General features: G+C 43.6%; 1 protein-coding gene across 2 annotated transcripts; it reads right to left on the minus strand.

Annotated features, from left to right (window-relative positions):
• Nucleotides 1–640: 640 nt before the first annotated feature.
• On the minus strand, nt 641–22,420 carry LOC116407962 (serine/threonine-protein kinase N1-like). 2 transcript variants are annotated; one of them, XM_031894462.1, is made up of 17 exons: nt 22,336–22,420; nt 9,981–10,044; nt 9,118–9,211; nt 8,552–8,625; nt 7,428–7,521; nt 6,987–7,324; nt 6,734–6,804; nt 6,403–6,466; nt 6,230–6,321; nt 5,332–5,508; nt 4,958–5,020; nt 4,799–4,875; nt 4,265–4,407; nt 2,116–2,223; nt 1,487–1,567; nt 1,068–1,281; nt 641–894 (listed from the first exon to the last, which is right to left on the minus strand). In XM_031894462.1, the coding sequence occupies exons 2-16, from the start codon at nt 10,032–10,034 to the stop codon at nt 1,099–1,101; spliced, it is 1,713 nt and encodes a 570-aa protein (XP_031750322.1). In that variant the 5' UTR covers nt 10,035–10,044; nt 22,336–22,420; the 3' UTR covers nt 641–894; nt 1,068–1,098. The 2 variants fall into 2 exon arrangements, with proteins under 2 accessions (XP_031750322.1, XP_031750319.1); XM_031894459.1 differs by lacking the exon at nt 22,336–22,420 and adding an exon at nt 11,332–11,501.
• Nucleotides 22,421–22,427: the final 7 nt, after the last annotated feature.

Consider the following 22,427-nt stretch of genomic DNA (forward strand, 5'->3'; position numbering starts at 1 on the left):
CATTGTGCACCGAGCGGTGAATTTTCGTTGGAGGGCTGAGGGAGTGCGGGTTTGGATTCGTTGCTTGCACGTAGAAATGTGGAAATTCGCCATGAATCCATGCCTGGCGAAACATTTCGCCCATCACTACTTTTGAAATAGGGGAAAAAGGACGACTAATGGGGTCAGTGGGTTTTGTCTCAGGTATGTAATCCCCATACATGGGCTGTTACCCAAAAGACTAAGACGATAAAGATAGACAGAATACAGTCACTTGTAGGTGCTCTGAATGCTGTGAGATCCACTATTCCGGCTCTACTGGACAAAGCCATATTGGCCATAAACCCTGGTAACTTTGTCCAGTTAGGGCTTGATGGTGGCAACATACTCAATTCAGTTTTTTAACCAAAACACTATGGGGCACATTTACTAACCCATGAATCCGAATTTGAAACATTCCGATTAGAAAACGAACATTTTGCGATTTTTTCGTATTTTTTGCGATTTTTTTCGTCGCCGTTACTTTTTTTTTATAGAAAAATAGAATTACATTTTTTATAAATTATATGGAAAAATAGAATCAATTATATTATTTCAAATTTTTATTAGAAAAATAGAATTATTTCCAAATTATATAAAAAAATAGAATTTATTTTATTTTAAAAAGTTTTATAGAAAAATAGAATTAAATTTTTTTACAAATTATATACAAAAATAGAATTACATTTTTTACAAATTATATAGAAAAATAGAATTACATTTTTTTACAAATTTTTTTACAAAATAGTAAAAAAATAAATAAATATAAACATTTATATAAAAATATAATCATCTTCATAGAAATGAAGACATTTGGCTTTGAACGTGTCTTCTTCCTCCGAGAAGATCGGGTCATCGTTAGTCAGCTGGGGATCTCTGAATTAGGAGGGAGAGGAGAGTTAAAGAGAAAATACAACCTCCGCAGGACACCAAGATAACTCCAACAAGCTGTTTCCCAAGACCCCTTATGCTAAGTGTATAATGCACCCCCTCCCTCCCTCCCTTTGTTCCATTTTTTCTTTTTATTTTTATAAAGGCAAACTCCTTACCTGGACTAAAGAATTCACAGGAACCCGGTTTTCAAGGCAGAAGAGCAGGGCAATTCAACTGTTCTAATGCCTCTTCCAATGGGGTCCTGTGGGGTTGTGGGACACCAGCGCCCGGTAAGCAAAGGCGTACTAACTCCACTCGCTCTGGAACACTTATTTGAGGAGTGAATGGCGCCTGTATTTCTTGGCTCAGAAGGGCGTCCCAGTTAAATCCCTGTAAAACAGCAGGAATACTTTATTAGCACTATTTCGTTCTATTTATCTGTTATTTAACATATACAAATTCTATCCAATTCCAAGTGATACTGTATCTGCCCTGTGAAAGTGCGCAAGAGCTCACACAGGGAATAGAACTCGTGGATCTAAAAAGACCCCCCTGTTAATGGCTGCCACTTAGGAGGAGTAAAATATTCACATACCCTGAATAAAGAGCTTTCCATGACTTCTTTAGCGTCTGTTTTATGTGACCCGAGGCGAAGTTTGGCATCTTTTTTCAGCAGCTGCAAAGAGAAAAATGTATCATATTGAGGAGCATAAAGCAAACTCATGTAGGCAGGCGGGTGTGCCAGAAACCGGTACCGTATAGGCAGTGTGGGAGAAAAAATTGTACAAAAAGAAATTGCTCAATGAGAAACATTTGGCATTTTTGGAGTGCGCAGTAAAAAATAAAGCCCCAAAGTTTATAAATGGAAGTGCCAATGTGAGCAAGATTACATTAACATTAGGGGGCAGTAAATGATCCCTGGACAGGGTTGGACTGGGCTACCGGGACACCGGGAAAATACCCGGTGGGCCCCAGTGATCCAGGCCCGACCCTATTGCTGCTTCATCTGACCTCCGATGTCCTCCCCTGACGCGTTTCACATGTGCGCGTTCAGGGGAGGACGTCGGACAGGGGGCCCCTGCGGGGGAAGGGGGGTTAGAGGTGAACGGCAGGGGCCCCTGTGGGGGACACGGTAGCCCCGGTGGGCCCTGCACCCCCCAGTCCGACCCTGTCCCTGGATTAAACATTCAAACAGCAGGCTGCAAAATCCCAACAGGTACTTACCCCTTGTAATGTGACCTTGACACTTAAAAGCAGATCTGGAGGAATTTTCGGCTCTGTATGTATAATTTGGGCCGTCAGGAGCTGCTTGTCTGTTTCGTCGAAAGGAAACTACAAACAGAAAAAAATATTTGGTTTAAAAGCATGAAACAAAAAAATGGCAACAATATCAGTAATGGGGTACGGTCCTGTAATGCTGCACTTTATACATGAAGCTGTAGGCTCAGTCACCATTAAACCCAACCCCAACATGATGAGCAATGTAAATGGTTAGACTTAAGTACAGGAATAGGACCCGTTATCCAGAATGCTTGGGACCAAGGGTATTCCGGATAAGGGGTCATTCTGTAATTTGGATTTCTATACCTCAAGTCTACTAAAGAATCAATAAAAAATTAATTAAACCCTACGGAATTGTTTTGCATCAAATAAGGATTATTTATATTTTAGTTGGGATCAAGTACAGGTACTGTTTTATTATTATAGAGAAAAAGGAATCATTTAACCATTAAATAAACCCAATAGGGCTGTTCTGTCCCCAATAAGGGGTAATTATATCTTAGTTGGGATCAAGTACAGGTACTGTTTTATTATTATAGAGAAAAGGGAATCATTTAACCATGAAATAAACCCAATATGGCTGTTCTGCCCCCAACAAGGGGTAATTATATCTTAGTTGGGATCAAGTACAGGTACTGTTTTATTAATACAGAGAAAAGGGAATCATTTAACCATTAAATAAACCCAATAAGGCTGTTCTGCACCAATTAGGTGTAATTATATCTTAGTTGGGATCAAGTACAGGTACTGTTTTATTATTACAGAGAAAAGGGAATTATTTAACCATGAAATAAACCCAATATGGCTGTTCTGCCCCCAATAAGGGGTAATTATATCTTAGTTGGGATCAAGTACAGGTACTGTTTTATTATTATAGAGAAAAGGGAATCATGTAACCATTAAATAAACCCAATAGGGCTGTTCTGCCCCCAATAAGGGGTAATTATATCTTAGTTGGGATCAAGTACAGGTACTGTTTTATTATTACAGAGAAAAGGGAATTATTTAACCATGAAATAAACCCAATAGGGCTGTTCTGTCCCCAATAAGGGGTAATTATATCTTAGTTGGGATCAAGTACAGGTACTGTTTTATTATTATAGAGAAAAGGGAATCATTTAACCATGAAATAAACCCAATAGGGCTGTTCTGCCCCCAATAAGGGGTAATTATATCTTAGTTGGGATCAAGTACAGGTACTATTTTATTATTAGAGAGAAAAGGGAATCATTTAACAATTAAATAAACCCAATAAGGCTGTTCTGCCCCAATTAGGGGTAATTATATCTTAGTTGGGATCAAGTACAGATACTGTTTTACTATTACAGAGAAAAGGGAAATCCTTTAACCATGAAATAAACCCAATAGGGCTGTCCTGCCCCCAATAAGGGGTAATTATATCTTAGCTGGGATCAAGTACAGGTACTGTTTTACTATTAAAGAGAAAAGGGGAATCATTTAACCATTAAATAAACCCAATAGGGCTGTTCTGCCCTAATAAGGGGTAATTATATCTTAGTTGGGATCAAGTACAGGTACTGTTTTATTATTAAAGAGAAAAGGGAATCATTTAACCATTAAATAAACCCAATAGGGCTGTTCTGCCCCAATAAGGGGTAATTATATCTTAGTTGGGATCAAGTACAGGTACTGTTTTATTATTACAGAGAAAAGGGAATCATTTAACCATTAAATAAACCCAATAGGGCTGTTCTGCTCCCAATAAGGGGTAATGATATCTTAGTTGGGATCAAGTACAGGTACTGTTTTATTATTACAGAGAAAAAGGAAATCAGTTTTAAAATTCTGAATTATTTGATTATAATGGAGTCTATGGGAGCCGGGCATTCTGTAATTCGGAGCTTTCTCGACAACAGGTTTTCGGATAAGGGATCCCATACCTGTACTGGGAGTGGATGGGGTTCAGCTACACAGAGGGGATACTATAATGGGGCTTATACAGATAAGTCCACCTTTCATCCAGGTTGGACGCTAAATGTAATAAATAAAAAAAAATGTTGCAGTAACTGAGCTCCTATTATGTTCAGGCCAAGCAGTGATTCCCTGATTCAGTTAATAAATGGGCACTTACCTCGCCAATAGCCATTCTGTACAGGATCACTCCAAGAGCCCACCAGTCCACCGATCTGGTGTAGTTTAACTCAGTGAAAATTTCTGGAGCCTTATATGGTACAGTTCCACAGTTGCCCCAGATCTCGTCCCTGTAGCCAATTCCTTGAATACAAACAGAAACATTTCATTAGTAGATTTGTTGAGATTAAAAGATCATTTATCTAATATAAAGATTAACTTGAAACCTGAACTATTGGTTTTATAAAAAATGAGGAACGTCACCGCCATGTTGGCGTGAAACAAAGAATCTGAGGGCAGGCTCTCATTAGTGAATTTGTATCTGCATGGTGACTGGAGTCTTTATGGGGCTTTAAACATGACTGTAACAATACTAATAATGCTGGATAATATACTCCTGCATTATCCATCTAGTGGGGCCACTATGCTGCGGACCCTGAGAAAGTGCCTACAATATAATGAACTCTATTAAGTATGAACATAAAGTTCTAATATGAACCCGTATGTCCAATGTCATTGTACGCAGCCATCTTACCTTCTATGCTAAGACCAAAGTCTGCTATTTTGGCATATCCTCGGCCATCCAAAAGGATGTTTTCTGGCTTTAAATCTCTGTATTGAGAGAACAGACACTGTTAGCCGGCCCAATTACCATATCAGACATTTCTAGGACTAAAGGAAATGCTCCACTTACCTATGAACAATCTTGTTTTCATGTAGGAACTTCAGCCCGAGGACAATGCAGGAGGAGAAGAACCTACAAGGGTCAAAAGAGAAAAGTCACCTTTTTATGAATGCAATATTGAGTATTTATCTATACGGGTAAAAACCGGTAGCAATTGTTGGGCCTAGGCCCTCACTAAGCCTTTGCTTTGTTTCATGGTAATGAAAGCACAACCATGGCAATAACATGTTCCTATATGCCCTCGCTTGATAAAGGGAAAGAAGCAACCGCCCATGTTCACTGTATTGATTGGACAGTAATTACAATACTATTTATGTGCAGTGTTATGGCTACTATAAGGCTATCACTTGTGTGACCCTCTATAAAAGCCCAGTAGTACTTACGTAGTTCTCTCCAGCGATATGGCACCTTGTTTCAGTTGGGACTCCAAGTCCCCTCCCTCAGCGTAATCCATAGCGAAGCAGATATGTTGTCTGGTTATGAAGGAGGAGAATAAACCGACAACAAAAGGATTCTGCTTTTGCTTTGCCATAAGAAGGATGCGCTGCTCCAGAAGAATGCTGCAAAATAAAGCCATGAAACGTTTATAGAAGAAAATGACATAGGTGGGACATCTGCACCATGAATGTAGTGAATGTAACGCCCATTTATACTAATGGCACTATAACACGTATACAAGTGCAAGCACAGAATATAGTGGCACCATCACCCACCCTGTGCCCAAATACACTAATCAGGCCCTTTGGTTGGTTCTAAGGTTTAGGGTGAAATCATTTCACTTTGACCAATGGGAGGTACTTGTTGCATATTTATAATTAGCCAATCCTACTAAATCCCTATAGTAATAATTAATTAGGGGCATAACTATCAATATCCCAACAACTTATCAATCAGTGGATTTTTTTTAATACAATTGTGGTTTTTTTCCTTGTGTATTTATAAACAATCATCAGTTCTGAAGATCAGATCCCTACTGACTCAATTGCGTCATGGCAGTCGTTAGAAAGAATGGTTTTCTATGCAAAGTGTTGTTTTTTTATGATACATCTCAACAAGTAAAAGGATAAATTGTGATTATGAAAATCACCTCAGGGTGGCAGATTTACAATTTAAGTTTAAATAAATCTGTTAAAAATAAGCCAATGGCACTTTATGAGAGAATGTTATATCAATAATGGAATCTGTATATCTTCTGGAACAGATATAAAACATCTGCCTGTAGGAATGTTCCAGACTATACACACAAATACTTATTGTTTGCGGTTTCCCCATTTAACTGACCTTCTATATTTAAATATAGTTTTGACTGCAGCCTTTGGTTGAGTCTTGATGGCTACAATTCTCCTGGTTTCTCTGTGTTGTGCCCGATATACCTGAAATAAGAGAGAGACCCCCATTATTATGCCTTTGTTCCAATAACCCCCCACCCCATATCTAGGGGGCCAGTAACTCACCTGGCCAAAAGCACCAGCACCCAGTTCACATTGTAGTTTGAAATCAGCCATAGTTGTCTGATTCCTGAGAGAAAACAAGAATGAAATATAATCTCAGTTACTTTATGGTTGACCTGTGTGTGTCAGGCAAACCAGAAGATAGAAAGATAGAACAAATCTTTATTACATCTTAGATACAGGCCCGCATCTATTTTCTTAATGCATGTGCCCCTGACGAAGGCCCCTCCCTGTGAGGATGAAACGCGTTGGGTTTTTGTATCTAAGATGTAGTAAAGGCTTTTCTATTTTACCATAACAACCTCAGTATCAAAATAGAAACCCAATATCCTACCTTGCGTCCACCTTTACGTGGTTTAGTGCCCTATCAATCTCTCTGATTATTTCACAGTAACAATTTCTAGCCTAGAGAAGGAGATGAAACACCATTAATTCAGTCTCACTTGGGCTAATGATACCATACAGTGTAGTCTAATCTTACGTATATCTCTATAAAGGATATTATGTGCCATAATCATTCTTATAGTATATATTTTACTGCATTTATACACAATACCCTATAATCCCCAAATCTAACAAAATCTCACCAGTTCCAGCTTAGAAGGAGATAAACTCTTATCAGAGAAGTAATCACTTGCATCAGTATATTTGGAACTTGGAGCAGTGAACTCGGAATGTGGATCAGTATAGTGATCACTTGCACTAGCATAATGAGAACTTGGATCAGTGTAGTAATTCAGTGGTTCCACACAGCTTAAATATAAGCTCGCAGATTTCTCATCCTTTGCGGGAACATTCTGAGCAATATCCTCCACGTCAGGAATCACTTCAACATTCTGCGGCATCTCTTCATCATCCTTCTCTCTCTTTGGAATCAAAGTATTTCCAAAATCTGAGGAAGGATCACGAGGAATACTTGGAGACTCTGGAAAGATTAAAAATATAAAATTATTTTTTAAAAAGTCACCTTTTTAGTCATATGGGGGTCTCTGTGGGTTTATTGGGCATATATGTCCTTGGTTCTGTACCTGTAAGGATCTCAATTGGTTTCTCCTTCAGTAGCTCCTTTTCCTCGAGGATCATCTCTGTGTTGCTTACTTCCTGCACAATTTCTGAACATTTCTATAGAAAGCCAAATGATAAACTCATGATTAAAAGGCAAAGAATGAATCAGAAACTGATGCTGAAAATTCAGGAGATATTTCTCTGCCAGGAAAGTCAAGGCCGTAGCATTGTTAGTACTAAAGCCGCCCCAATGAGACAGGGGAGCTTGCATTGCACTGAATGTTACTTGCCTGTAGCACCAGCACCTTTTTGTGTAATATATACAAATGCTAGCGCAGCGCATAAAATAAAGCCCTGTTTTACTGTGCCCAGTGGGCAGAGGTCATGGGCAGGGGCGGGAAGGCAAGATTTTTTAGGGGTGGCAACTAGTTACGCCACTGCCCTTAAAGTGATACTGACACAAAAAAATTACTTTGTAAATTATGAATCTACATAAAAAGTAACCTATAGGTCATGTTGATCATTTTTCCCTGGTAGGGCTGCTTATGTAAGTAATTGTAACTTGAAGTTCCTAAACCCGACTGTTTTGCCAACCTAACTGTCCCTTCTCAGCCTGTCAGTTATAGCTTCTAATGCTAACAGCCTACTGCTGCACAATTATGGCAGCCCCCTCATAGAGGAACATGGGGGATCAGATAGGGAATGTAAAAGTATCAGGAAATACTTTTGTAGCAAAATTATAAAGCTCCTGCAAAGACAGTGTTATGATAGAAATAAAAAAAAAAGGTTTCATTTCTGGTGTCAGTATCTCTTTAAGCCAAATATATTAGGGGCGGTGCTTCAGGCAGAACATTTACAATACAATAACTAATCTCAAAATCCTGTGGCCTAAATGAAACACCTTAAAACAGGATACAAATGTACAAATACTATATTGGTCAAAAAGGGGAGAAGAGCCTAAATATGCAGAATATGCTCCACCTTCTCCACTAGGTTGGACGCACATTTAAGAAGCACTACAGCCTATAGTAACCCAACATAGCTGAGAGAACATTCTTTCCATGTGCTGCTGAGAGAGAACATGAACCAACAGCCAGTGACACTCAAGCCTAAACTCAGAGAGAGATGGTGGAACGTTCCACCTTACCTTCTTTTTACATTGACAGAGGTTCCTAATTGATTTGCAGAGGCGTCGAAGTATTCCTTTCTTCGCGCTTGCTTCTATAGTGGAAAATATAGATTAAAATACATTGAGATGATACAGAAACAAATACAATCACTTTCTAATACTGCCTGGCTGCTCTGATTGGTTAATCAGGAGGCCAAGCCGAGCAGTAGACCTATGAAATCAGGAGAATGTGGAAGAAGTCTATAGACTTTTCACCATAGGAGGAGGACTAGATCCTTAAATAATCATGTGTGAGGGAGGGCATTTATATGGAGTGCTAATGGTTTCTCCTGCTTTAGTACAAGTAGAGGTTGGTCTCAAGGTTTTAGGGATATTTGCCAAATTGGTAAATGACTGAATGCTGTTACATAATCCCCCATAAGCACCCCCTTCAGTTCTACCAACTTGTTCCCCATTGCTATAATATAACCTTGGGTTCCATATTACTTGTGCATATAAGAAGGCTGTGTGTTTCGTTAACCCTGTGAGCTGCGACTAAGGACAAAACAACAAAGTAACGCAGCCGATCCCTCAAATTCAAATACCTGCAGGTTTTTCAGCTTTCAGGTTCGAAGCAGATGAGATGTCTGTCTCTGTCTTTTGCAGAGGAGTAGAAAAGACACTTCTGCTTTTAGGTTCCTGTGGGGGGGAAAGATTTTCACAAACACCATTAAAAAAATAAAACCTCATAGCCGCATATAAATATATAGATAAATACACATATAGCCTTAAAAACAGTGCTCAGTGATGTCAGCGGGTATAATTATTGCTTCTTGATGTCACTTATGGCTAGGGTTGCCACCTTAACCCTTTAATATCAGTCACATATTGAACCCATATCCTGCATGCCTAATAAGCAATTAAGTTAGATACATGCTGCATGGCTACATATAAATCAGTTCAGTCTGCAGCATGCATCTAAATGAATTGCTAATTAGCCATGCATGATGTCGTATCAATATGTGACTGGTATTTTATAAGGGGTGAGGTGACAACCCTACTTGTGACACAGGCACAGGACTCATTGAAACCCATATGTTATAATAATATAATGATAAATAAATAATGCACCCCCCTAACATTGTCTAATATACATGAGCAGCTCCTCCCAGTCAGTCCCAGTCCTTCCCAACTCATCCCAGTCAGTCCCAGTCCTTCCCAACTCATCCCAGTAAGTCCCGGTCCTTCCCAACTCATCCCAGTGAGTCCCAGTCCTTCCCAACTCATCCCAGTGAGTCCCAGTCCTTCCCAACTCATCCCAGTCAGTCCCAGTCCTTCCCAACTCATCCCAGTCAGTCCCAGTCCTTCCCAACTCATCCCAGTCAGTCCCAGTCCTTCCCAACTCATCCCAGTAAGTCCTGGTCCATTCCACTAAAGTCAATACCAGAGGAAGACATTGGGGCCTTACCTTATTTTTAAGTTTAAAAAAGTTGGTAAATATTTTTCGCATTCGGTCACCCATGCTGCAGCTCCTGTAACAGAAAATAGAGATTTTATTTGAGTTTATGCTAAAATAGAAAGGAACCAGAGATTATTGTTAATTCTATGCAATTGTGTGTTTATATTTAATTGTCAGTGCATCATTCCTATCAGTGCCTGCCCCATGGAGCTTTCAATCTAAATACAAGAACATACAGGCATGGGACCTGTTTTCCAGAATGCTTAGGGCCTGAGGTTTTAGATTTGGATCTCCATACCTTAAGTCTGCTAAAAAAATCATTAAAACATGAAATAAACCCAATAGGAGGTAATAATATCTTAGTTGGGATCAAGTACAGGTACTGTTTTATTATTACAGAGAAAAAGGAATCATTTAACCATGAAATAAAACCAATAGGGCTGTTCTGCCCCCAATAAGGGGTAATTATATCTTAGTTGGGATCAAGTACAGGTACTGTTTTATTATTACAGAGAAAAAGGAATCATTTAACCATGAAATAAAACCAATAGGGCTGTTCTGCCCCCAATAAGGGGTAATTATATCTTAGTTGGGATCAAGTACAGGTACTGTTTTAATATTACAGAGAAAAGGGAATCATTTAACCATGAAATAAACCCAATAGGGCTGTTCTGCCCCCAATAAGGGGTAATTATATCTTAGTTGGGATCAAGTACAGGTACTGTTTTATTATTACAGAGAAAAGGGAACCATTTAACCCAATAGGGCTGTTCTGCCACCAATAAGGGGTAATTATAGCTTACTTTCTGGATAACAGGTTTCTCTATAAGGGATCCTATACCTGTACTAACTTTTACACTTATACACTTATGTCTCTGATTTATCCCACAGACTATAAACTCCTACATCACTTTATGGCACTGAAAAACCCATTACTATATTATATATATATATATATATAAAAGTTGCCACCCTGTCAAAATAGTCCCAGTCTTGTCAAATAAATCGCTGTTGCCTAACAAAAAAGTCACAGTTGTGTTCTAAAAGTGTCAGTTGCATCAAGAAAAAAGTTGTGGTTGTGTCAAAACAATTTGTATAAAATAAATCCTGCAGCAGCCGCGTTACATAGATTTTTTGCTTTTTTTCCTGAACTTTTCAGCAGTTTTGCTAATTTTTGCCCAATGAAATGGGGCAGATTGGCTCATCACTAGGAACCCATTACCCATAAAGCCCCAAATTCCGTGTTTGCCACATTGGAATCTCTATAGTTAAACAGACGGCCCATTCCAGGCCTACAGCCCCAGGCTCACACCCTATTCCCTCTATATATCTGAATGATAAAACCAATTGGCTGACTTACAGATATGGAGCCGAGCGAGGATGCGCCGAAGCAATTCGATGGTAAAGGCTTAAAGCCTAAAGGTGTTAAAGTGGCTTTAAGGAGGCAAAAACAGCTGATTAGGACAGAGCAGCTCCCAGGGGATCTGCCCTGCAACCCAACCAGCTCAGCTCTGACACTCGCTTGGCAGGGAAGCTGCACAAACTTCGCTGCCCATTGTGACATCACAATGTTCTGTTTGTTTGTTATGATGCAGCCTGAAAGGTTATTACAGGGCGTATTGTTCTGCTGCTCAGCTCGTATTCATACAGATAGGGACTGAGCTCACCTGGAACCCTATTGGCCAAATCATTTTACTGCTCTTTCTGCTCTTAGGGGCAAATTAGCATTAAGGTCATGTGACATCGAAAAAGTTACAGTCACATAAAAAAAGTTGCGGCAAATAAATTGCAGTTTTGTCAAAAAAAGTCGCAGTCAAATAAATTGTGGTCAGTTAACCCTAGGGTTGCTGAATTTCAGTTGAGCTAAAAGCCTGTTAATAGCAGTTTAAAAGAGCAAATATATATTAAAAAAAACCTATATAAATACAAAATAAATGTATATTGCAAATGTGCTCAATAAAACTCCGGGAATGTTTCCAGCAACTTATTGTTTAAATTAATCTTTAAAGGACCGGACTGGGATTCAAATTAGGAGCAAGCATTCCCAGTACCCAGAGGCACAAACTGCCCCCCCCAGCCAAATAAATGGTGACTGTCTGTGACACCTTACAGCCCCCCTGGCATTCCCAGTACCCAGAGGCACAAACTGCCCCCCCCAGCCAAATAAATGGTGACTGTCTGTGACACCTTACAGCCCCCCTGGCATTCCCAGTACTAAGAGGCGCAAACAGCCCCCCCAGCCCAATAAACAGTGACTGTCTGTGGCACCTTACAGCCCCTCTGGTATTCCTAGTACCCAGAGGAACAAACAGCCCCCCCAGCCCAACAAATAGTGACTGTCCGTGGCACCTTAAAGCCCCCCTGGCATTCCGAGAACCCAGAGGAACAAAAAGCCCCCCCAGCCCAATAAATAATGACTGTCTCTGGCACCATACAGCCCCCCTGGCATTCCCAGTACCCAGAGGCACAAACAGCCCCCCCCAGCCCAATAAATAGTGACTGTCTGTGGCACCTTATAACCCCCTGGAATTCCCAATACCCAGAGGAACAAACAGTCCCCCCCAGCCCAATAAATAGTGACTGTCTATGGCACCTTAAAGCCCCCCTGGCATTCCGAGTACCCAGAGGCACAAACAGCGCCACCCAGCCTAATAAATAGTGACAGTCTTTGGCACCTTACAGCCCCCCTGGCATTCCCAGTACCCAGAAGCACAAACAGACCCCCCAGCCCAATAAATAGTGACTGTCTCTGGCACCTTACAGCCCCCCTGGCATTCCCAGTACCCAGAGGCACAAACAGCCACCCCCCAGCCCAATAAATAGTGACTGTCTGTGGCACCTTACAGCCCCCCTGGCATTCCCAGTACCCAGAGGCACAAACAGCCCCCCCAGCCCAATAAATAGTGACTGTCTGTGGCACCTTACAGCCCATCTGGAATTCCCAGTACCCAGAGGCACAAACAGCCCCCACAGCCCAATAAATAGTGACTGTCTGTGGCACCTTACAGCCCCCCTGGCATTCCCAGTACCCAGAGAGCAAACAGCCCCCACCAGCCGCAATAAATAGTGACTGTCTATGGCACCTTACAGCCCCCCTGGCATTCCAGTACCCAGAGGCACAAACAGCGCCCCCAGCCCAATAAATAGTGACTGTCTGTGGCACCTTCACAGCCCCCCTGGCATTCCCAGTACCCCAGAGGCACAAACAGCCCCCCCAGCCCAATAAATAGTGACTGTCTCTGGCACCTTAACAGCCCCTGGCATTCCCAGTACCCCAGAGGCACAAACAGCCCCCCCCCCAGCCCAATAAATAGTACTGTCCTGTGGGCACCTTACAGCCCCCTGGCATTCCCAGAACCGGCAGAGGCACAAACAGCCCCCCCCAGCCCAATAATAGGTGACTGGTCCCTGGGCACCTTAACGCCCCCCTGGCATTCCCAGCATACCAGAGGAACAAAACCCTCCCCAGCCCCAATAAATAATGACTGTCCTGTGGCAACTACACCCCCCTGGCAGTTCCCAGTACCAGAGGCACAAACAGCCCACCCCAGCCCAAATAAATAGTGACTGTCTGTGGCACCTTACACCCCCCTGGCATTCCCAGTACCAAGAGGCGCCAAACAGCCCCCCTCAGCCCAATAAATACTGACTGTCTCTGGCACCTTACAGCCCCCTTGGTATTCTAGTACCGCCAGAGGAACAAACAGCCCCCCCCAACCCAACAAACAGTGACTGTCCCGTGGCACCTTAACAGCCCCCCTGGCATTCCCAGTACCAAGAGGCGCAAACAGCTCCCCCCAGCCCAATAAATAGTGACTGTCTCTGGCACCTTACAGCCCCCCTGGTATTTTTAGTACCCAGAGGAACAAAACAAGGCCCCCCCCAGCCCAATAAATAGTGACTGTCTGTGGCACCGTACAGCCCCTGTGGCATTCCCAGTACCCAGAGGCACAAACAGCCCCCTCAGCCAAAAAAAAGTGCCTTTCTCTGGCACCTTACAGACCACCTGGCATTCCCAGTACCAAGAAAAAAAACAGCCCCCCCCTAGCTCAATAAATAGTGACTGTCTGTTGCAACCTTAAACAGCCCCCTGGCATTCCCAGTACCCAGAGGCACAAACAGCCCCCCACAGCCCAATAAATAGTTCCTGTCTACGGCACCTTACAGCCCCCCTGGAATTCCCAATACCCAGAGGAACAAACAGCCCCCCCAGCCCAATAAAAAATGACTGTCTATGGCACCTTAAAGCCCCCCTGGCATTCCCAGTACCCAGAGGCACAAACAGCGCCACCCAGCCTAATAAATAGTGACTGTCAGTGGCACCTTACAGCCCCCCTGGCATTCCCAGTACCCAGAGGCGCAAACAGCCCCCCCAGCCCAATAAATATTGACTGTCTGTGGCACCTTACAGCCCCCCTGGCATTCCCAGTACCCAGAGGCGCAAACAGCCCCCCCCAGCCCAATAAATAGTGACTGTCTGTGGCACCTTACAGCCCCCCTGGCATTCCCAGTACCAAGAGGCGCAAACAGCCCACCCAGCCCAATAAATAGTGACTGCCTGTGGCACCTTATAGCCCCCCTGGCATTCCCAGTACCAAGAGGCGCAAACAGCCCCCCTCAGCCCAATAAATACTGACTGTCTCTGGCACCTTACAGCCCCCCTTGTATTCCTAGTACCCAGAGGAACAAACAGCCCCCCCCAACCCAACAAACAGTGACTGTCCGTGGCACCTTACAGCCCCCCTGGCATTCCCAGTACCAAGAGGCGCAAACAGCTCCCCCCCAGCCCAATAAATAGTGACTGTCTCTGGCACCTTACAGCCCCCCTGGTATTCTTAGTACCCAGAGGAACAAACAGCCCCCCCCAGCCCAATAAATAGTGACTGTCTGTGGCACCGTACAGCCCCTGTGGCATTCCCAGTACCCAGAGGCACAAACAGCCCCCTCAAATAAAAAAAAGTGCCTTTCTCTGGCACCTTACAGACCACCTGGCATTCCCAGTACCAAGAGAAAAAACAGCCCCCCCCTAGCTCAATAAATAGTGACTGTCTGTTGCACCTTACAGCCCCCCTGGCATTCCCAGTACCCAGAGGCACAAACAGCCCCCCACAGCCCAATAAATAGTGACTGTCTCTGGAACCTTATAGAACCCCTGGCATTCCCAGTACCCAGAGGCACAAAAAGCCCCCCCCCCCCCAGCCCAATAAATAGTGACTGTCTGTTGGCAACTTACAGCCCCCCTGGCATTCCCAGAACCCAGAGGCACAAACAGCCCCCCCCCCCAGCCTAATAAATAGTGACTATCTGTGGCATCTTAAATCCCCCCTGGCATTCCCAGGACGCAGAGGCAAAAACAGGCCCCCCCAGCCCAATAAATAGTGACAGTCTGTGGCACCTTACAGCCCCCCTAGCATTCCCAGTACCCAGAGGAACAAACAGCCCCCCCCAGCCCAATAAATAGTGACTGTCTGTGGCACCTTAAAGCCCCCCTGGCATTCCCAGTACCCAGAGGCGCAAACAGTCCCCCCCAGCCCAATAAAAAGTGACTGTCTGTGGCACCTTATAGCCCCCTGGCATTCCCAGTACCCAGAGGAACAAACAGCCCCCCAGCCCAATAAAATAGTGACTGTCTGTGGCACCTTATAGCCCCCCTGGCATTCCCAGTACCCAGAGGCACAAACAGCCCCCCCAGCCCAATAAATAGTGACTGTCTGTGGCACCTTATAGCCCCCCTGGCATTCCCAGTACCCAGAGGAACAAACAGCCCCCCCAGCCCAATAAATAGTGACTGTCTGTGGCACCTTATAGCCCCCCTGGCATTCCCAGTACCCAGAGGAACAAACAGCCCCCCAGCCCAATAAATAGTGACTGTCTCTGGCACTTTACAGCCCCCCTGGCATTCCCAGTACCCAGAGTTACAATCAGCCCCCCCAGCCCAAAAAATAGTGACTGTCTGTGGCACCTTAAAACCCCCCTGGCATTCCCAGTACCAGAGGAACAAACAGCCCCCCCCCCCAGCCCAATAAATAGTGACTGTCTGTGGCACCTTAAAGCCCCCCTGGCATTCCCAGTACCCAGAGGAAAAAAAAAGCCCCCCCCAGCCCAATAAATAGTGACTGTCAATGGCACCTAAAAGCCCCCCTGGCATTCCCAGTACCAAGAGGAACAAACAGCCCCCCCCAGCCCAATAAATAGTGACTGTCTATGGCACCTTACAGCCACCCTGGCATTCCCAGTACCCAGAGGGAAAAAAAAGCCCCCCCCAGCCCAATAAATAGTGACTGTCAATGGCACCTAAAAGCCCCCCTGGCATTCCCAGAACCCAGAGGCACAAACAGCCCCCCCCAGCCCAATAAATAGTGACTATCTGTTGCATCTTAAATCCCCCCTGGCATTCCCAGGACGCAGAGGCAAAAACAGCCCCCCCCAGGCAAAAAAATAGTGACTGTCTGTGGCACCTGACAAACCCCCTGGCATTCCCAGTACCCAGAGGCACAAACAGCCCCCCCCCCCAGCCCAATAAATAGTGCCTGTCTGTGGCACCCTATAGCCCCCCTGGAATTCCCAGTACCCAGAGACACAAACAGCCCCCCAGCCCAATAAATAGTGACTGTCTATGGCACCTTAAAGTCCCCCTGGCATTCCCATTACCCAGAGGAAAAAAAAAGCTCCCCCCAGCCCAATAAATAGTGACTGTCAATGGCACCTTAAAGCCCCCCTGGCATTCCCAGAACCCAGAGGCACAAACAGCCCCCCCCCCCCAGCCCAATAAATAGTGACTGTCTGTGGCACCTTATAGCCCCCCTGGCATTCCCAGTACCCAGAGCAACAAACAGCCCCCCCAGCCCAATAAATAGTGACTGTCTGTGGCACCTACAGCCCCCCTGGCATTCCCAGTACCCAGAGGCACGAACAGTCCCCCCTGGCATTCCCAGTACCTAGAGGCAGAAACAGCCTACCCTGGCATTCCCAGTACCCAGAGGCACAAACAGCCCCCCCCTGGCATTCCCAGTACCAAGAGGCACAAAGAGCCCCCAAGCCCAATAAATAGTGACAGTCTGTGGCACCTTACAGGCCCCCCTGGCATTCCCAGTACCCAGAGGCACGAACAGTCCCCCCTGGCATTCCCAGTACCTAGAGGCAGAAACAGCCTCCCCTGGCATTCCCAGTACCCAGAGGCACAAACAGCCCCCCCCCTGGCATTCCCAGTACCAAGAGGCACAAAGAGCCCCCCAAGCCCAATAAATAGTGACTGTCTGTGGCACCTTACAGCCCCCTGGTGAGGTTCTTCCTTGTCCTAGAACTCAGAGTTTCATAATACAGGTATGGGATCCCTTATCTGGAAACTAGCTATCCAGAAAGTTCTAAATTACAGGAAGGTCATCTCCCATAGACTCCATTATAAGCAAATAATTCAGATATTGAAGAATGATTTGCTTTTTCTCTGTAATAATAAAACAGTACCTGTACTTGATCCCAACTAAGATATAATTACCCCTTATTGGGGGCAGAACAGCCCTATTGGGTTTATTTCATGGTTAAATGATTCCCTTTTCTCTGTAATAATAAAACCTGTTTAAGGGCTTTTCTGCCCCCAATAAGGGGTAATTATATCTTAGTTGGGATCAAGTACAGGTACTGTTTTATTATTACAGAGAAAAGGGAATCATTTAACCATTAAATAAACCCAATAGGGCTGTTCTGCCCCCAATAAGGGGTAATTATATCTTAGTTGGGATCAAGTACAGGTAATGTTTTATTATAACAGAGAAAAGGGAATCATTTAACCATTAAATAAACCCAATAGGATTGTTCTGCCCCCAATAAGGGGTAATTATATCTTAGTTGGGATCAAGTACAGGTAATGTTTTATTATAACAGAGAAAAGGGAATCATTTAACCATTAAATAAACCCAATAGGATTGTTCTGCCCCCAATAAGGGGTAATTATATCTTAGTTGGGATCAAGTACAGGTAATGTTTTATTATAACAGAGAAAAGGGAATCATTAACCATTAAATAAACCCAATAGGGCTTTTCTGCCCCCAATAAGGGGTAATTATATCTTACTTTCTGGATAACAGGTTTCTCTATAAGGGATCCTATACCTGTACTAACTTTTACACTTATACACTTATGCCATTTATCCCACAGACTATAAACTCCTACATCACTTTGTGGCACTGTAAAACCTATTACTATATTATATATATTTAAAAGTTCCCGTCAAAATAGTCACAGACTTGTCAAATAAATCGCTGTTGCATCAAAAAAAAAAAGTCACAGTTGCGTCAAATAAATTGCGGTTGCTTCAAATCAATTTGTGGTCATGTAAACAAAATTCCCGCAGTAGCCGCGTTACATAGAATTTTAGCTTTTTCCCTGAACATTTCAGCAGTTTCACTAATATTTGGCCAATGAAATGGGGCAGATTGGCTCATCACTAGGAACCCATTACCCATAAAGCCCCAAATTCCGTGTTTGCCACATTGTAATCTCTATAGTTACACAGACGGCCCATTCCAGGCCTACAGCCCCAGGCTCACACCCTATTCCCTCTATATATCTGAATGATAAAACCAATTGGCTGACTTACAGATATGGAGCCGAGCGAGGATGCGCCGAAGCAATTCGATGGTAAAGGCTTAAAGCCTAAAGGTGTTAAAGTGGCTTTAAGGAGGCAAAAACAGCTGATTAGGACAGAGCAGCTCCCAGGGGATCTGCCCTGCAACCCAACCAGCTCAGCTCTGACACTCGCTTGGCAGGGAAGCTGCACAAACTTTGCTGCCCATTGTGACATCACAATGTTCTGTTTGTTTGTTATGATGCAGCCTGAAAGGTTATTACAGGGCGTATTGTTCTGCTGCTCAGCTCGTATTCATACAGATAGGGACAGAGCCCCACAGGCATTTTAAAAAGTCGCAGTCAAATAAAAAAAATCGCAGTTGTGTCAAAAAAGTCGCAGTCAAATAAATTATGGTTATGTCAAAAAACGCAGGGCTGTGGAGTCGGAGGCAATTTTGGGTACCCGGAGTCGGCAAAAAATGAACTTTTAAATGGGAATAAAAAAAATAAAATAAAGCAAGTTTAAATGTCCCAATTCACAAACAGTCATAATTCATTACTTCTCTGCTATAAGAATAAAGCCCAATGCACGCAGTGCATAAACGATCACGTTGAGCGACCATGAAGCATGCTTTTCATTGTATGCTTCACTAAATGGGACGTAACGCACAGTTACGGTGCGGCAGCTCCACTGCGTCGGGTTCCTCTGTTACAGGGAACACAATGCCCACTGGGAACCCAGCCGAACTCTCACTGATAACTAATTAAGAAAAAAAAATATGCAGGCCTAGAAATACTTGTATACGTGAAGGGAATGGGTAGTCAATAGTTTAGAGGAACAGTAACACCAAAAAATGAAAATGAAAGTGTATAAACGTAACTAAAATATAATGTACTGCTGCCCTGCACTGTGTGTTTACTTCAGAAAATCTACTATAATTTATATAAATATCCCGCTGTGTAGCCCCGGGGGCAGCCATTCCTGCACTGGTACAGCTGGGGTGTTTGCTACAGAAACCCTACTATAGTTTATATAAATACCCCGCTGTGTAGCCCCGGGGGCAGCCATTCCTGCACTGGTACAGCTGGGGTGTTTGCTACAGAAACCCTACTATAGTTTATATAAATACCCCGCTGTGTAGCCCCGGGGGCAGCCGTTCCTGCACTGGTACAGCTGGGGTGTTTGCTACAGAAACCCTACTATAGTTTATATAAATACCCTGCTGTGTAGCCCCGGGGGCAGCCGTTCCTGCACTGGTACAGCTGGGGTGTTTGCTACAGAAACCCTACTATAGTTTATATAAATACCCCGCTGTGTAGCCCCGGGGGCAGCCGTTCCTGCACTGGTACAGCTGGGGTGTTTGCTACAGAAACCCTACTATAGTTTATATAAATACCCCGCTGTGTAGCCCCGGGGGCAGCCATTCCTGCACTGGTACAGCTGGGGTGTTTGCTACAGAAACCCTACTATAGTTTATATAAATACCCCGCTGTGTAGCCCCGCGGGCAGCCGTTCCTGCACCGGTACAGCTGGGGTGTTTGCTACAGAAACCCTACTATAGTTTATATAAATACCTCGCTGTGTAGCCCCGGGGGCAGCCGTTCCTGCACTGGTACAGCTGGGGTGTTTGCTACAGAAACCCTACTATAGTTTATATAAATACCCCGCTGTGTAGCCCCGGGGGCAGCCGTTCCTGCACTGGTACAGCTGGGGTGTTTGCTACAGAAACCCTACTATAGTTTATATAAATACCCCGCTGTGTAGCCCCGGGGGCAGCCATTCCTGCACTGGTACAGCTGGGGTGTTTGCTACAGAAACCCTACTATAGTTTATATAAATACCCCGCTGTGTAGCCCCGGGGGCAGCCATTCCTGCACTGGTACAGCTGGGGTGTTTGCTACAGAAACCCTACTATAGTTTATATAAATACCCCACTGTGTAGCCCCGGGGGCAGCCGTTCCTGCACTGGTACAGCTGGGGTGTTTGCTACAGAAACCCTACTATAGTTTATATAAATACCCCGCTGTGTAACCCCGGGGGCAGCCATTCCTGCACTGTTACAGCTGGGGTGTTTGCTACAGAAACCCTACTATAGTTTATTTAAATACCACGCTGTGTAGCCATGGGGGCAGCCGTTCAAAGGAGAAAAGGCACAGGCACATAGCAGATAACAGATAAAACACTATTGTATTCTACAGAACTTGTCTGTTATCTGCTATGTAACCTGTGCCTTTTCTACTTTTTTCAACCTTGAATGGCTGCCCCCGGGGCTACACAGCAGCTTATTATATACATTATAGCAGTGTAACTGTAGCAAACACACCAGTTTTACCAGTGCAGGGCAACAGTGCATTATATTTTTATTACTTTAAAGCTCTTTTATTTTTTGGTGAAACTGAGGAGTCGGAGTCGGAGAATTTATCTACCGACTCCACAGCCCTAAAAAAAAGTTGTGGTCAGTTAACCCTAGGGTTGCTGAATTTCAGTTGAGCCAACAGCCTGATAATAGCAGCTTAAAAGTGCAAATATAAAAAAAAAAATGCTGAGTGAAACTCCGGCTATGTTTACAGCAACTTATTTTTTTGAGTTTAGTTTTAAAGGGGTTGTTCACTTTTGGGTTCTTATTATTATTATTATTATTATTATTAACATTTATTTATAAAACGCCAACATATCCCACAGCTATGTACAATAAGTGGGTTTCATACATTGGACATACAGAGTAACATATAAAGCAATCAATAACCGATACAGGAGCCCTGCCCAAAGAGCTTACAATTTAGTATGATGTAGGGACTGGTATTCTGAGACTATTTGCAGTTGGTCTATATTTTTTATTATTTGGAGTTTTTGAATGATTTTACTTTTTGTTCAGCAACTTTTAGATATAAATGTATCTGGAAAACAATGTAAGAAAAGTCAGTTCTCTCCCCCAGGCCTGTTAATCTGTACAGTGTTTAGGGAGTCAGAACCAGCAGTGCAGGGACAGATACTGCTTCACCTGCCATTACGTTTGCAACTACATGTAAAACAATTTAAATGTTTATTTGAATATTGCTTTATTATTTTATATATATATATAATATAAACCATAAAGATAGATTCCGCACTCACAGGACTTAAATAAATTACCACTTTTATTTAAGTCATGTGAGTGCGGAATCAATCTTTATGGTTTATGTGATATCTGCTATACTGCACCCAGGCACATTAGCCCCAGAATTATACGTGAGTGCCTGTATTACCATGTAATATATATATATTCATTAAGCAATTAAAAAAACACTGTTCACAGTAAAGATTTTCTGTCACTTGGGCTGTGGGTGCAGCATGGAACTATGGGAAACCAAATAAAATCAGAGTAAAATACAGTCAGTGTAGGAGTCACACTTTCAAGTCTCAATAACTGATATTCCCTAAATACATGTTGGCAAAAACTTATACCAAAACAGTAAGGGGCAATTCTCTGCTCTACTAGGGGCCCCCATAAAGCCTTAGGCCATAGGTCTTCTACATACAGCTATTTTACTTCTGCAGTAGTGTCAGCCATGATAGACAGAATGTAATTACACATGTTGTACATGTTGTGCGTAAATGTTTGTAGCTTCCAGTGTTTGTTGCTAAAGGGGCATTAGGGGGTGATAGTTTGGGAGCGAGTCTGTTGCACCCCATAATGCGGCCTCTGTGGGCACCCTGGGATTATCAACCTGCTCACGGTGAGGGTAACCCCAGGGGGCTCAAGACAATGAGGAATGAGGAAGCCTACAAAGTCTAAAAAACATGTTTGGACACAAATACCTTTAATGAATAGAGCAAGTACAGCCATGCAGGGTGGGACTGGGTTGGGGGGTCCCATCCCTCGTGGGCCCCACTGACCCAGACCAGATCCC

Source organism: Xenopus tropicalis, chromosome 1 (assembly GCF_000004195.4).
Source record: "Xenopus tropicalis strain Nigerian chromosome 1, UCB_Xtro_10.0, whole genome shotgun sequence".
NCBI classification, from domain to species: Eukaryota; Metazoa; Chordata; class Amphibia; order Anura; family Pipidae; genus Xenopus; species Xenopus tropicalis.